The 12,869-nt window shown below is 44.6% G+C and overlaps 1 protein-coding gene across 2 annotated transcripts in view; it reads left to right on the top strand.

Annotated features, from left to right (window-relative positions):
* Positions 1 to 10: 10 nt before the first annotated feature.
* The window catches only part of TUT1 (terminal uridylyl transferase 1, U6 snRNA-specific), a 104,507-nt gene continuing 91,648 nt past the window's right edge, over positions 11 to 12,869 (top strand). Inside the window, exon 1 of one of the 2 annotated variants that reach the window (XM_063945017.1) lies at positions 11 to 119. In XM_063945017.1, the coding sequence (XP_063801087.1) occupies positions 11 to 119 (109 nt within the window). The remainder of the gene's footprint in view (positions 120 to 12,869) is intronic. The other variant, XM_063945018.1, reaches the window with a different exon arrangement.

Raw genomic sequence — 12,869 nt, 5'->3', positions numbered from 1 at the left:
GCTCTGTGGCATGGCGGCGGCAGAGGAGCAGGCTGGCTGCCCTCAACTCCCCTCTGATGTACTGGCCAGGGAGCGGGGCGGCTTCCGGTGCCTCCTATGCGGGGTCAGCATCCCGAACCGTGAGTCCCGTCCCCGGTGGCCGTTCTGTCCCTTGTGTGTAGCGCAGGCCTGTGTGTGGCGCACAGTAATTACGCCGTAGGGCAACCACACACCCAGCGCTTTGCTATAGCGCCCTCATTCCTTCGTGGTTGCACGCGGAGAAGATGCCCACAGTAGCCAATAGGCTTCTGGCTAGCATTGTATAGAATGTACCTGGTAAATGATAGCTAAAGGCTTATTGGTTGCTATGGGCAGCTTCTTCACCTGCACTCTTAAGAAGTTTTGATGCCTCTATCACTATATTACTTCCCAGTGATGGGGAACTTGACGTAAGGAGGGTCATCATGGTTACAATCCATCACTTATATATATTTTTTAATGAAAATGTAATTTGATGATGGTATTGTGATGTTTGCGCCCTTGACTAGCGAAGCTCAGATGGTGAAGCAATGGTTAGTTGCCCCCCCCCACCACACAAACACACACACACACACACACACACACACACACACACACACACACACAGTAGAATAGTGCGCTTATTCTGGTTATTAGAAGCTACCACTGTACGAAGTGACAGCGCCCTGCCGTGCTTACTTGTAGTGGCTGTGCTAATGTCCTGCTATGCCGGCTGTAGGCCTGTTCTGCATGTGCACATTGAAACCTTTTATGGTTACTCAATGACGTTAACTCACCATAGATCAGATGTATGTGATGGTGGAAACTAGGTAACCATTTGATGTCACCATTGCAGGGACGCTCATAATATGGTCTCTGTTCTATTAAGTGCAGATTGAATAGCGCTGGGAGTTAGCTCCCGGTGCTATTCAATTCAGCGCACTGTGACACCTGACAAGAGTATTTCTTCTTCTCCGGAGATACGGGCTGAAATCCATCCAAAGTAGTGGCGCGATGCTGATTTCTCCCCTTAGCGTGGGGGAAACAGCATTGCGCTTGGCACTTTAGACTGAGAATGCCGGTTCTTGTGACAAAACACCCTGTTTTATACCCCGCCCCAATTAAACTGTTTACCTTTGCTCCTCTAAGTTACTGTAGAAAGAAACGCTCAATGTTATCCATAAAGCCATTATGACTATTACCATAAAAAACAGGTAAATCTTTTTTTTTTTTTTTTTTTTTCCCTTCAAACTTTATTATTAACTGGTTTCTGGATGGCAGAGCCCCCATGCTGGTACTAGTCGGGAAGCTTTCGAGATCCTGGCGCTCATCATACTGGCGCTGGGATACCGACAACAGTTCTCCCTCTTGGGATGTCCACGACACCCCTGGAGGGAGAATAAATAGCGCACCATTATGCCCACTGCGTGGCGAGCGCAGCAAGTCCGCAAGGGGCTCTTTTGTACTCACCCCACTGCCGACATCCCAGCGGTCGGGATCTTGGTGCCGGGATCTTGACAGCCGGCATATCGTAGTAGACCTGTACTAGTCCCTAAAGGAGGTTACACATATCATTTAAAGGAAAGATAAGAGTGAAGCAGGCAGGTCATTAGCAATACTGTCCGGAGTTGTCTTAAGAGTTTATTTACATGACACTGCCTTCATCATGTTTTAAGTCCAACATTTAAAAAGGAAATGCTTGTAATAGCAAAGCAATCTGTGTTTTGTTATTAAAAACATGTCCCTTTTAAATTCAAGCTTATACAAGACACGAAATATGGATTCATTAATACATACAGCTGTATTTGTGACAACTCCCCTAATATAAAAAATAATGAAATGGAGTTTAAATATTTGTGACTTAATACTGTGCCTCATTGTGAAACTTTTCTTGTTTATATATGGTATATTAAATTTATTCGAGAGAGCGCCTAACTCTTGACAGATAATTATTTTGATTGCCAAAACTTATGATAGGAATTCTGGATATAAACCAATAGAATTGAAGTTTATGTACTGTGTATATTACATTCATAGGGCTCAAGTCAATTCTGCGCGGATTGAATAGCGCCGGGAATTAGCTCCTGGTGCTATTCAATTCAGTGCGCTGTCATGTCAGAGAAGGCTGATTCTCGCAGACTAAAGATAATTTATATTTCTCTTGCGTCCTAGAGGATACTGGGATTCCATTTAGTACCATGGGGTATAGATGGGTCCACTAGAAGCCATGGGCACTTTAAGAATTTGATAGTGTGGGTTGGCTCCTTCCTCTATGCCCCTCTTACCAGACTCAGTTTAGAAAATGTTCCTCAAGGAGCCGGTCACGCCTTATGGAAGCTCCTGAAGAGTTTTCTGCATTTATTTTATATGTTTGTTTTTTCCAGGCAGGGCTGGTTGGCACTGACAATGCTAAATTCCTTTGTCGTATAAACAACCCTTATGAAGCTAAGAACACTGTACGCTGTTTATTTAAGAAATACCGTAATGATACGCTATTTGCGTAACGATCGCTCAGCCGTAGGCGAGACGCTCAAGCGTCACGTTCGCTCACGGCCCAGTGATCACAGGACACGTTATTGGTTATGTCTAGGGGAAAGATTCGCTGTAACGTAGCATACGCTAGAGACCACGAGGAGGTCACCAGCGGTGCAGACGCTCACAACACTATACCTTGATATTAAACCTTATACCGATGAAACACACAGAATACCTTAATGTGAGTACAGGGTGTAAATGCAACCTTGTGTAACCTGACTACCTACAAAGCTGTTTGAGCGTCACCGACGCTCAAGTGAACACTTAACACTATAGTAAATACACTGATACTGGTTTAGGTTTCCAAGGCCTATTAACTGTATTATGTCTAATATACTTGTAAAAGGGGATAACAGTACATATGATACACTACAATATAACAGAGACTTCCTAACCACAGAACTAAACAATGAATACAAAAAGACAATACTACACTGACCTAAATGCAATACAATACAATACTACTATGAAGTATTTAAGAGAAAAGAGGAGAGAGAGAGATAGAGAGAGAGAGAGAGAGAGAGAGAGAGAGAGATTGGCTCGCAGAAAGACAATGATTATGGAGAGAACTTACGCACAAAGGGTATGATCGCCTGCGCCTCGATATCCAGCTCCCGATTATCAGCAGATAACCGTTGATGAGAGAGTGAGAGCTGGATGTGGTCGGCCTGCCTATTTATGCCCCACACACAATGCAATCTCCTGGTCCTACAATCCCATTGTCCATTGGCCGAAGGAATTCGGCCCTGTATCATAACAAAAGGTCATAGGGTGATTCATACAGGTGGGCTGTGACGATTTCCAACAGCTCAGGTGGGTGGGAAACTGGGTTTCCCGCCGCATACCTGAGTATGTGTAATTAATAGAAATGGACATAAACTTCTTATGTCCATAACTATTCGCACGAGCGATTAATACGCTCCAAACCAACACCGGAATATTGCTAATTAAATACTCTTCCGATGGGTACCAAACACTGCTGTATGATTCCTGTTAAACCCTTCGTACGATATAAGGAGGGACTCCTCAGCTCTGGGACATTGTACTTTAACCAAACTTACAGAATCTATCAAAGGGACCATGATCTATAAACTACATTAATTGTGAACATTTGTAACGAATGAGTCGCACGCTACGATCACATAAACTCTACCGTAAATGCGCATACTGCGCGTGCGAGTGCACGCTATTGCGAGTATGCGCTTCCACGGGAGAGCGTACGCACGCGCAGCACGGACCAGTGTGCGGTGCAAATATGGCAGTGTGCATTAAGACATTTTTCTGACTTTGACAGTCCACCCTTTGGCAGTCAATAATAACTGCCACAAAATATTTAAGGAGAAAAATGTAAGTCAGGGGTTAATTGATTTCCATGGTGGGGAAAGGAAGAAGAATGGAGTAGGTGTGAAGAGGGTATGACCTAGTGAGAAAGTAGAAGCATGTGTGTATGAGTCCATGTTTGGAGGGTCATGTATCATCGTGCCGTACGTGTGGTAAATCAAGCTTCGAGGTATTGCGAAGTATACATTTGAATTCCTTCTTATCCTGTGGTACAGGTCTGTGGATGGGCTGTCAAACTCTACCGAGCTCATTTCGGCTGTGGTTGTAACACAATGGGGATGCACATTTTAGTTGATGATACATGAATTGGGGGGGGTATGTGGTTGCTGCTATCTGTGCCTGTATTCCCTATCGACTATGTGTGTTATTACCTGAGGGTTGCAGAGATGAAGATAAAGAACACTTATGGAAAATGCAATGATATTCTATGTCAGGTTAATGTACGTTCGTCGATTGAGGTCTTGATTGGTGTCGGTTGATCGGAGTCTTCTTCTTTGTGCTTTTGCTCATAAATCGTGAGTAAAGCAAACAACGTCCATGGATTTACAAAAAATGTTGGGCTAGCGTGATTTTAAAGTTCCTAGGGAAACTGGGGTACCCATGGCATTGTCCATCAAAATCTTGTATATCAGGTCGTCTGCTCTTCTTCTTTCCATCTTTCCGTTGTCGGCCCCTTGGCTCATCAAATCCTTCGTCTACGTGGGTCTTTGTACCTCGGAGGAAAACATAGAAATGGGTGAAAGACGGACCGTATACTCATTACATCATTACGTCATGGTTTCTAGCATTGGGTCATAAATCAAATCCAGGTTAATTACAGTTTCCTCACTCCTCAAGCTCATCACTTTTGTACTTTGTTTGCACCTCATTAAAGCCTGCCCGCATCTAAATATCAATCCAATAGATATAACGACACCCAAAATACATAGGAGAAACTTTCCAACATCCATTATGACTCCTTGAGCCCAGTCTCCTAAACCGGAGAACCAATTTCGCGGGTTCAACCATGACACCCAACCAGTCAGCTCATTACCTACAGCAGCAAGGGTGAGATTGTGTTTTCGACGAAATTCCCACTTTAATTGCAGAATATCGTCCATCTTTTGGTCTATGACCTCTACCGGATCCTCGGTACTATTTGTGATATACGTGCAACACTTTATGCCGTACTGTGTTGCCAAGGTAACACAATATCCGCCTGTTACTGCTGTAAGATAATTAAGAACCATTCTATGCTGAACTAGTTCTGTTTTATAAGCTTGAAGTTCTCTTCCAGTGTATCTAAACGTGTCATCATACATTTCAGTGATATTATCTAACAAATTGGCGAGTGCGGAAATGTATCTATAATTCATCACTCCTCGAGCGGTACGAGTGAAATCTAACGCTACCAGAACCTGAATCCCGGTGGATTCATGGATAAGATCAGAGGCCGGATGCTCTAACCTTTCTGACAGTTGTCTTTTAACTCGGTGTTCGTAATGAGTGTGAGTATAAGGAGCTTGGGCACCACGGTGTATGTCCTTCATTTTGTCATGTGTAACAGTCATCACTTCAGGCAATACTTTTCCAATATTCTTTCTCAGACAGGTAAGGCATGACATTGCTCTTTTACTCGCATGAGAGGAGAATCCTGGGGCGCACCAGTATGCTCTTACCAATTTGCACATCCCCTCCTTGCCTAGATGAGTCAGCCCGTGAGCTGCTTCAGCCAGACACGGAAGGTATGCCCTGGGGGCCACTGGTTTACCATGTCCATCCGTCCAGAGCCCTGAGGACTCCTGGCCATATCCCTTTGCCTTCCAGACTGCCTTCTCCTGAGTGGAACACAAATTCTGCATTTCACACAACTTTTGTGTGTTGATGGTATTAAATACCATCAGTTGTGTGGTGTCTGTCCGTATGGGGGTAGCAGCTGCAAGCTTTGCAGCTTCGTCTGCTCGGCTGTTACCAAGGGATACTGGGTCTTGACTATATGTATGTGCTTTACATTTGATAACAGCCACTCTGTCGGGTTCCTGTATCGCTGTTAGAAGCCTTTTTATGTGAGCTGCATGCGCTATCGGTGTACCAGCTGCCGTCATGAAATTTCTGAGACGCCATAGCGCTCCGAAATCATGGACTACCCCGAACGCGTATCTAGAATCGGTGTAGATATTGGCAGACTTACCCTTAGCCAATTCACATGCTCTGGTTAGGGCGACCAGTTCAGCAACCTGGGCTGAGTGAGGTGGGCCTAGCGGTTCCGCTTCTATGGTGTCTTGGTCATCTACGACTGCGTATCCAGTACACAAATCTCCCGAGTCTGACTGTCTGTGACAACTACCGTCCGTGTAGAACGTGAGTTCTGCATCTTCTAGTGGATTGTCACTGATGTCAGGCCTTGCGGAAAAATTTTGGGTCAAATATTCCATACAATCATGTGTATCTTCCTTTGCATTAAATCCTCCTTCCCCATCACTCTCACCTCCCACCCTTTGTGCCTGTCCAGGCACACCTGGGAGAAATGTTGCAGGGTTTAATGCACTGCATCTCCTTATGGTGATGTTTACTGGGGCCATTAATGCCAATTCCCATCTCGTAAACCTTGCTGATGAGACATGTCTGGTTTGGGCAGAATTCAATAAGGCCGATACCGCATGTGGTGTATGGATTGTGAGGTTGTGGCCTAGCACGACATCTTCGCTTTTCGTCACTAGCAATGCTATCGCCGCAACGCTACGCAAGCATGTGGGGAGGGATCGCGCTACCGTGTCTAGCTGAGCGCTGTAGTATGCAATTGGCCTGCTGGCATCACCGTGTTTTTGTGTTAGTACACCTGCTGCGCACCCAGCACTTTCTGTTCCGTATAGTTCAAAGGGTTTCCCATAGTCTGGCATACCTAGTGCTGGTGCCTGCGTTAGGCACTGTTTGAGTCTCTCAAATGCTGTTTCGGATTCGTCTGTATGCGAAATCCGATCAGGTTTGTTTGAAGAGACCATTTCCTGCAAAGGTAGCGCCAATATGGAAAACCCTGGGATCCAATTACGGCAATACCCACACATTCCTAAAAACGTCCTGATCTGTTGCTGGGTTTGTGGCAGTGTCATGTCTCTAATGGCTTGGATTCTATCAGCGGTCAGGTGTCTCAGTCCTTGTGTTAGACAGTGTCCCAAGTATTTTACCTTAGCTTGGCATAATTGCAACTTGTCTTTGGAGACCTTGTGACCTGTGTCTGAAAGATGAAACAGGAGCTGTTTCGTATCCTTCAGGGATGCCTCCAATGAATCAGAACACAGTAGTAGATCATCCACGTACTGTATCAACACTGATCCACTTTCCGGTTGGAAAGACTGTAAACAATCATGCAAAGCCTGAGAAAATATACTTGGACTATCTATGAAACCTTGGGGTAACCGAGTCCACGTGTATTGGACTCCTCTGTATGTGAATGCAAACAAATATTGGCTGTCAGGGTGCAGAGGTACCGAAAAGAAAGCGGAGCAGAGGTCAATAACAGTGAAAAATTTGGCAGTGGGAGGAATTTGCATTAGGATGACAGCTGGATTAGGCACTACGGGGAACTGACTCTCAACTATTTTGTTAATCCCCCTTAGATCCTGCACTAGCCTGTAACCCCTCCCCCCACTCTTTTTAACAGGGAAGATGGGACTATTTGCTGTGCTGGACGTTCTTACTAGAATGCCCTGTTGTAGCAAGCGCTCTATTACCGGGAAAACTCCTAACTCCACCTCTGGCTTCAGAGGATACTGTGGGATTTTTGGAGCTATCCTACCATCTTTTACTTGTACTACTACTGGAGCTACATTTGCCATTAATCCAGTGTCCTGTCCATCTTTTGTCCAAAGCGACTCTGGTATCTGAGATGTCATCTCTTCTACTTGGGATGGATTCCTATTTGTCATAATGGAATGTGACATTAATTTTGATGGGGAGTCTAACATGTCTCGTACTTCCTGAGCGTGATTCTCAGGGATGTCCAAGAATACACCTTCAGGAGTACAATAAATGACGCAACCCATTTTACATAGTAAGTCTCTTCCCAGGAGATTGGTTGGTGCAGATGCAGCCAGCAAAAAGGAATGCTTGGTATGCAAAGGCCCTATTGTAATCTCGGCTGGTTTGCTAACAGGGTAGTGCTGGACTACTCCTGTTACTCCCATGGCTGGAATTGTCCTACCAGTGGTTCTCATGCCCACTGTCGAATTTATCACTGACTTGGCCGCCCCTGTGTCTACAAGAAAGTTTAAAGTTTTACCAGCTACATTGATTGCAATCTCTGGTTCGCTTCCAAGACTGGCAATCAATTTAACTGGTTGCAGATTACAGGTATGGCCACACCCCTATTGGGTATGCTGACCTCCCTGAATCCCGCTGGCAGCAACTACTTGTGAGGGAGTTAGTTGGGAACTACCAGAGGCATGCCAATCTCTGTTTGGGGGATATCTTTTTGTTTCCCCTGTATGTGGCTCAAAACTCCGCCTCTGTGGACCCTGCTCCCAATGTCGTGTGTTGTGTTGTTGTCTAGGGGGTTGAAAAGATCTTTGTACATTTCTTACTCTACAGTCTCGTGCAAAGTGTCCTGGTTTGTTACAAGAAAAACATGTTATTACACTTGCCTTACCCACAGGATTCGGTGGTACATACGCAGGCTGCCTTGTGGTCAGCGCCTGTATACTTACGGACATCAACTTATCACTTTGCGACTCCCTGTGCCTAGTGATATTTCTGTCGTGATCAATAGCAGCCTCTCTCAAGGTGGACACTGACAGACCTCGCCAACATGGCTGCGTGGTCTGTACCCTAGCTTTTAATGTTTCTTTCAAACCATCCATCAGTACAGATACTGCTACTTCTCGATGGTTTGGGTTGGTCTTAATGTCTTCTATACCAGTGTACTTTGCCATTTCTAATAGTGCCCGGTGAAAATATTCTGTTGCCGTTTCGGACTCCTTTTGCTTAATGGAAAATATTTTATTCCATTTAACAACGGCAGGGAAATACTCTTTTAGCTGTAAATTTATCCTTTTTACATTATCCTTGTTGTACACGTCTGTAAGCGGTACATCTTTATCCAATGCACAATCAGCTAAAAACTGAGTTGCATCAACATTGGAAGGTAAACAAGCTCTTAGCAGTATCTGCCAATCCTTGTTGTTGGGTTCTACCGTGTTACCTAAATCCCTGATGTATTTTTGGCTAGCAACTAAATCCTTCCTGGGGTCAGGAAATTCGGACACTATTGTTCTTAATTCCATTCTGGAAAATGGAGTGTACATGGCAATGTTCCTTATGGGAGTGGCTCCAGACACATCTGTTTTTCCATTGGGAACTGCTATTACCCTTACAGGAGCAATTCTAACAGCCTCTTCCTGTGTAGATTCTACAGCTTGTTGTGGTACAATTGTTTCAGTGTAGTGCATGGTGCCGTACTTACCCGTTGACACGACCTCACCTATCCCTCCGCTAGGGGCTTTCACTAATCTCGTGGGTGTCGCTGTGCCTACTGTGGTCTCTGCTATGGTGGCTGCAAGAGAGAGAGCTGAAATTGTTGCTGAATCGTCTTCTTGATCACACTCCTGAGGAAGGTTCAAAACAGGGTACATCTTGCACGGGTTAATACTTGCATGAGTTATTTGGTTAACATCATTAACATTTACAGTGTTACTAAGAGTTTGTGTTTTACAACCCAGTGCGTTTCTCTCCGCAATCAACTTCTCTCCTGCAATGTATGGTGGAGGAGGAGCTGTGGCAATCAACTTCCTGACTGCCCCAGATCCCGCCGCCAGAGCCAAACCTCTCTGTATCTCACCTTCCTGGTGCCATAACTGTAAATAATCATGATGCTGAATTCGTCTCTTTGCTGATTTTACGAGACATATCCTCCTCCTTAAATTTTGTAACACCTCTGGACTGAAGCTACCTATTCTTGGGAACTTGTCCCTGTCTTGTACAGTCATTCTCTCCCATTCATCACATAAAGATTCGGTGTGAATTCCATATTTTTCACACATTACATATCGTGCCGACCCAACTGGTCGGTTCACAGAATCAACCTGAACCAGGGTTGATCGCCCCCTACCTGAGCAACTGGCCCCCATAGTCTGCAGGTGTTGCTTAGTCCTCCTTGGATCTCTGTATCAAGGTTTTCAGCAAGCCTTTTCAGACAACCAAATTACTCCACAGTAGGCCGGCGGTGGCGGTTTACCGAGTACCCCACTCACTCGCCCACCTCGACCAATACGACCTGATCACACCGACGTGGTGCTGGCGTACTCGATACAGGGCCCCTATGGAACCTTCAGTTTACTGGAACATATGAGGGTTACCCGCAGGACACTTACTCTTTCCAGTAAAGGTGGGGTTGTTAGATAGTTCCTGAGTGACCAGCGAACTTCCCTTCCAAAAATAAAAAATTACACAAATCACGTCAGAATGTACAAATAGCGTTTGTGACCACTTTACTCTAATGGTATTAGGTCAGATTACTAACTACTGCACACAATTACGTGCGGTCCAATCGTTCAGTACACGAGCACTACTTGTCATGTACTGAAAGACCAATGGAATCGATGTTTCCGGCCGCGATTCCTTCAGCAAGAGCTTATGGCCTATATGGGTTCTGCACCAACACCCCAGGCGTTGTGCCACTGGACTTTTATAGCGGACCTTTTACCTTACGACCTCCTGGTCTTGTTCCTTATGACCTCCTGGTCTTGTTCCTTATGACCTCCTGGTCTTGTTACCTTATGGTCCGCTATACTCTAATGCTCAAATATTATTTAACCAGGGATGCCTCCCTGGCCACCGTATATGTCACTTACACGTATGTCCCTTGACGAGTACCCGGCTTTCCTTTTGGTTCCACCTTAAAGTTATATAAACTTTTGTATACAAAACACACTCACTCAACACATGTACACTTTGTTTCTATGTCTATTTCTGCGCAGAAATTGTCTTCAGGCCAAGAGTGTTACCAATTAGGAGCAGGATCTGTTAAACTAAATTTCAGATTTTCCAAAAATAGATTTGCGTTATTTACCGCGTCGCGTTATCTACCGCTGTGCGTTACTTATCGCTTTTGCGCTAATTATCGCTTTGCGCTAATTCAACTTTTCGTGACTTGGGCTACGTGGGCGTAACCAGACGCTCCGTTGCGTAATGTACGCTGCGTGCGTCTACCTTTTGGATTGCGTACGCTAGTCTTTGTTAGCGACACGTGTACGTAATGCAAAGGATCCACCGTAACACAATATATATACTTTTATCAATGTAAATGATCCCTGATCATCTACCGCAATCCACACTGACTGCCTTGTATCTCAGACAAACCGTGTGTTTGTTCTATACTTTAACTATTACCTCTACTATTAAATAACAGCAAATCTCTTTTTAGCACTTTCTATCAACTATAAAAATTGGCAAACAGGAATAGTGATATACGAAATTTGAAAAAGAAATGCAGATATATGTATGCGTACGCAAGACAAAAGAAAAATAAACAGTTTTAAAAGACACATGCGTTTTGTTCTTACTTCCGGTTACCGGATTCCTTCAGCACTCTTTACCTAAGCGAAGCAGACGCTTATCCCGTCAGCAACTGCGAGACAACCTCCCACCCTTTGCTGGGGGATAATGTCTGCTGATCTACCTAGTGCAGATGTGAAAAGGACCGGACGAGCCCGCAATTGACAATGCTAAATTCCTTTGTCGTATAAACAACCCTTATGAAGCTAAGAACACTGTACGCTGTTTATTTAAGAAATACCGTAATGATACGCTATTTGCGTAACGATCGCTCAGCCGTAGGCGAGACGCTCAAGCGTCACGTTCGCTCACGGCCCAGTGATCACAGGACACGTTATTGGTTATGTCTAGGGGAAAGATTCGCTGTAACGTAGCATACGCTAGAGACCACGAGGAGGTCACCAGCGGTGCAGACGCTCACAACACTATACCTTGATATTAAACCTTATACCGATGAAACACACAGAATACCTTAATGTGAGTACAGGGTGTAAATGCAACCTTGTGTAACCTGACTACCTACAAAGCTGTTTGAGCGTCACCGACGCTCAAGTGAACACTTAACACTATAGTAAATACACTGATACTGGTTTAGGTTTCCAAGGCCTATTAACTGTATTATGTCTAATATACTTGTAAAAGGGGATAACAGTACATATGATACACTACAATATAACAGAGACTTCCTAACCACAGAACTAAACAATGAATACAAAAAGACAATACTACACTGACCTAAATGCAATACAATACAATACTACTATGAAGTATTTAAGAGAAAAGAGGAGAGAGAGAGAGAGAGAGAGAGAGAGAGAGAGAGAGAGATATTGGCTCGCAGAAAGACAATGATTATGGAGAGAACTTACGCACAAAGGGTATGATCGCCTGCGCCTCGATATCCAGCTCCCGATTATCAGCAGATAACCGTTGATGAGAGAGTGAGAGCTGGATGTGGTCGGCCTGCCTATTTATGCCCCACACACAATGCAATCTCCTGGTCCTACAATCCCATTGTCCATTGGCCGAAGGAATTCGGCCCTGTATCATAACAAAAGGTCATAGGGTGATTCATACAGGTGGGCTGTGACGATTTCCAACAGCTCAGGTGGGTGGGAAACTGGGTTTCCCGCCGCATACCTGAGTATGTGTAATTAATAGAAATGGACATAAACTTCTTATGTCCATAACTATTCGCACGAGCGATTAATACGCTCCAAACCAACACCGGAATATTGCTAATTAAATACTCTTCCGATGGGTACCAAACACTGCTGTATGATTCCTGTTAAACCCTTCGTACGATATAAGGAGGGACTCCTCAGCTCTGGGACATTGTACTTTAACCAAACTTACAGAATCTATCAAAGGGACCATGATCTATAAACTACATTAATTGTGAACATTTGTAACGAATGAGTCGCACGCTACGATCACATAAACTCTACCGTAAATGCGCATACTGCGCGTGC

The sequence above is a fragment of the Pseudophryne corroboree genome, chromosome 11 (assembly GCF_028390025.1).
Source record: "Pseudophryne corroboree isolate aPseCor3 chromosome 11, aPseCor3.hap2, whole genome shotgun sequence".
Classification (NCBI taxonomy): domain Eukaryota; kingdom Metazoa; phylum Chordata; class Amphibia; order Anura; family Myobatrachidae; genus Pseudophryne; species Pseudophryne corroboree.
Note: the sequence above shows the minus strand (reverse complement) of the source record. Positions and strands in the feature narration are given on the sequence as shown.